At 41.2% G+C, this 3638-nt stretch overlaps 1 protein-coding gene across 1 annotated transcript in view; it reads right to left on the minus strand.

The window, feature by feature from the left end:
* The window catches only part of LOC132066400 (uncharacterized), a 23365-nt gene extending 21222 nt beyond the window's left edge, over positions 1-2143 (minus strand). Inside the window, exon 1 of the mRNA XM_059459719.1 lies at positions 1982-2143. Coding sequence (XP_059315702.1) covers positions 1982-2143 — 162 coding nt within the window. The remainder of the gene's footprint in view (positions 1-1981) is intronic.
* Between the last annotated feature and the right edge of the window lie 1495 nt (positions 2144-3638).

Raw genomic sequence — 3638 nt, forward strand, 5'->3', positions numbered from 1 at the left:
TTTTCTTAAATGTAGACTAACAAGTTGGACGGACTCACAAGTCAGCCTAAATGCGCGGCATTGCACGGGTATGTGGGCCGTCCTCTTTCCAAAGGCATGATTCCCGATATAATGTTTTGAATGCTCTTATATCTTCCTTGCTTTCAAAAAAATTAGAAGCCTATGACTCCAAAGTATAAGTCTTTTCCTAATAAGTTCATAGTTATTTTTTTCAAAATGTCCATATTTTTCAAAAACCAAGTTTCAAGAGGTTGAGAGCTTTTATGACTAAAACGACGAATATGATTTTATAATGACAATGATGATGTCAAATATGAGGAAATGTCTACGACGAATATGTCGAGGATAAGTTCTGCCATACGAATATGACAATATGAGAATGTTAAGCTATTTCTTGATTTTTCAACTCTATTTATGGATAGTGGCTATTTTAAAGATTCCAAGTATATGAAACGATGTCTTATGATCCTATTCTATGCTTTCTCATGATGTTACTCTCCACTGTTAGTCTCGCCTTATATTAATTGTCCTTCAAGGCGAGACACGACGCCCATAGCTATTCCATAACATAATCGAGAAAGTTATCGACCTTTACGTCACTCCGATGGACGGATGACTTTCCTTGGGCTCTCGTAAATGCTATTATATTATATATGTATATGTATATGGGGAAGACGGGAAAAGGGCCAGCAGTGACTATAGACGCTATCCACCGATCGGGGTACCGTATGACATGATGTAAATCCCCGACGCAGGATGCCGGACGCGGATAAGTGGTTAAATGGATCGGAGCCGACGCTTCAGCAATATAGTATGTTCTATTTTTCTTTATATATAAAAATGAAATGTTTTCAAAGAAAGAATACGTACGTATATACAAATGGATCGGGGCCGCACGTTCCGCGCTTAGAATACGATACGTATATGTGGATCGGCCGCACGCCCGATATAAGCATGCATGGCACCCTTACTCGGCGTATTCATATGTACACGTATTACTTATTCTCGCTACGTGTGGATATGTCATGTTTCCACGTGATTATTGCTCATATGTATATCCCTCACTATGTTATCGTTTATGCCTACATACTTAGTACATTGCTCGTGCGACGCCCCGCGGCGCTGCGTTTCATGCCGCGGGGCAGTACACCTGGGGACAGTGGGGAAAAGACAAAAGACGTTCCAGCGGAGTTAGTGACTCCATTTATTCTGGAGTCCTGTCGAGGTGAGCATATGTCTTTGTGCGGTTGTACGAAGTTAGAGACTTTACGTAGTCGCGGGTCTAGAGTGTCGTTTTGAAAATGGCTCCACTAGCCGATGTGCTTTTATTGTACATTATGTTACAATAGATATGGTTCTCAGTATCCTGTGCGACGGCGGACAACAACACACCCTCATACTTGCCGTATAAATGTGTGCCGTCAACGGCAATAAGCTTTCGTACGTGTGTTTATATCCTCGAACGCAAGCTCCGGTAAGCTACTTAAGTAATATTTGAACCTATCAACGCATCATCAAGCACTAATGCAAATTCTGAACCTGATATCGATTTTCAATCATGCACGAATAAGCCGATAGCGAAACGTACCCGCGCTCCCCTGTCCCCCTAACCATGTTCTTAGCCGTTCTCGCCTTCCAACACTTTGCCGATAGCTTGGTTTACAAATCTTAACTCCCCGAAAACAAGCCTTCCGGATTTCTTTTGTCGTTGGTCCTTTGTTGTCAATATAGTCATTCATTAAGATTGATGCAAGGACAGATGTCGAGGCATGCTTATGAGTGCTCATAACGTGTTCAACCCCGCAAGTGTGATCACTAACGTACTTGTAAATGCGAAACCTATCCGAGTTTTCGTACTTATTGGCCCGCAACATCCAACCACAATCAGGAGAGGTGCATTCACCTTATAATATCTGTTGTTACTCTTGTTTGGTTTAAAACAAAACGGGGTCTTTATTAGCCTTTTTTTCTCAATAAAAACCTTTAAATACTCTTTGTTCTCGAAATGCCGCCCACAAGAAACGAGTTCCGTCACCGAAGTTGTGGTTGCCAGAACCACGGTGGCCGGCCCACCCTCATCATTTCCATCACACTCTTCGCCATCACTATCAAGTTCATCCATATCCATAAAATGATCACCCATGCCCTCATGTTGCATTAAAACACCACCGGTGGCGGGGCGCGCGGTGGTGGGTACGTATGGTGGGGGTATTGCGAGAATCCAACTTAGACCTATCAATAATATTTATTCTTAAAACAAGCACGGAACAATCAGCAACAACATCAAGCATGTACAATACCACCGCCTATCATTCATGAAAGAAGGATGGGTTTTTTTCCGCCGTGGGCAAAGCATTAATCATATAACTAAAGCGCAAGTCGCTAGGCTCACAATTTAACTCCCTGCTTTCCATTACACTCGTGACCAAGTCATTATACGTACCATTGCGACGCACGGCAATCGGCACTGTCACCTTGCTCACAGAATTCCAATTCCAACATTTTGGGGTCTTCTCCTATTCACCCATGTAATCACCACCTACTATAATATATTCTGCAATCGACGCGATAATATAATATATAATAGACTATGACTTTGCTCTATGCCTGGTCGATGATTCATTGATGACTTTGGTCTATTACTGACCGGAGAGCTGTACCAGATGCAGAATCAAAAAGAGCAGGGATAAAGCTCTTACCAGTTGCGAACTGAGGTATTTGAATGAAGAAGTGACGGAATGTCGAACGAGGCTCGGAATTTTCACGGAAAAGTCGAGATTTTACAACAATGAGGAAAGCTCCTTCTCAACGATTTCTACCGGATTTTTACTTAAAATGGCTGAACTATGGAAGCTTGCCGTCATTGGGGAGCGATTATCCGGTGAAAAGCCGAAATTTTCGCTGAAAAAATAGTAAGAAAAAAGCAGAAAACGGGAGATTTTGGAGGGAAATATTTAGTTTTTATTTTTATTCTAGCTAATAAAATGTTGGGGCTGAGGGGGCCAAAGTGTAGTTTTCAAAACTTTAGGGCTGGGATTTGACATAGCAGTTCTTTGACGTGCTGACGTCATAAATAGTGGCTAGAGCACCAATTTCTGAACACTTATGGCCTTTTGGCAAAATAAGTTTCCAAAATGGCCTTTTGGCTAACTCCCCCCACTCTCATGGCACAACATGAAGTGAGCACTGATGCTTTACCATCACCGGGTCGCAGATACATTTTAAGTTTTTACCTAATTTGATTAAATTATAAATTTATATTCTATCTTATGTCATCCTCAGTCATATTTATAACTAAATTTTCCTAGACTGAATTTGATATTTGTATGATGTGGATGCACATTATGTACGTTTTCTTATATATGTGCAATCCTTCTCTATCATACTATCTTGTCATAAAATATTAAGTATTATATAATGAATTAACAAAAAAAAAAAAAAACATAATTTAGGGAATTGAAATGCTGAGGCGAAAAATCTAGAGAGCTTCTCTCTCCCGGCGATGGCGACTTAGAGAGAGAGAGTGCTCACGTCACCTTTCATGGTTGCTCAAGCCACTGGACAGCCTCCTTCTGAGGTTGTCCAGCCACTCCAAACCTCTACAACACATATTCCAACCCTAGATTACGCAAAGATAT

The sequence above is a fragment of the Lycium ferocissimum genome, chromosome 8, assembly GCF_029784015.1.
Source record: "Lycium ferocissimum isolate CSIRO_LF1 chromosome 8, AGI_CSIRO_Lferr_CH_V1, whole genome shotgun sequence".
Taxonomy (NCBI): Eukaryota; Viridiplantae; Streptophyta; class Magnoliopsida; order Solanales; family Solanaceae; genus Lycium; species Lycium ferocissimum.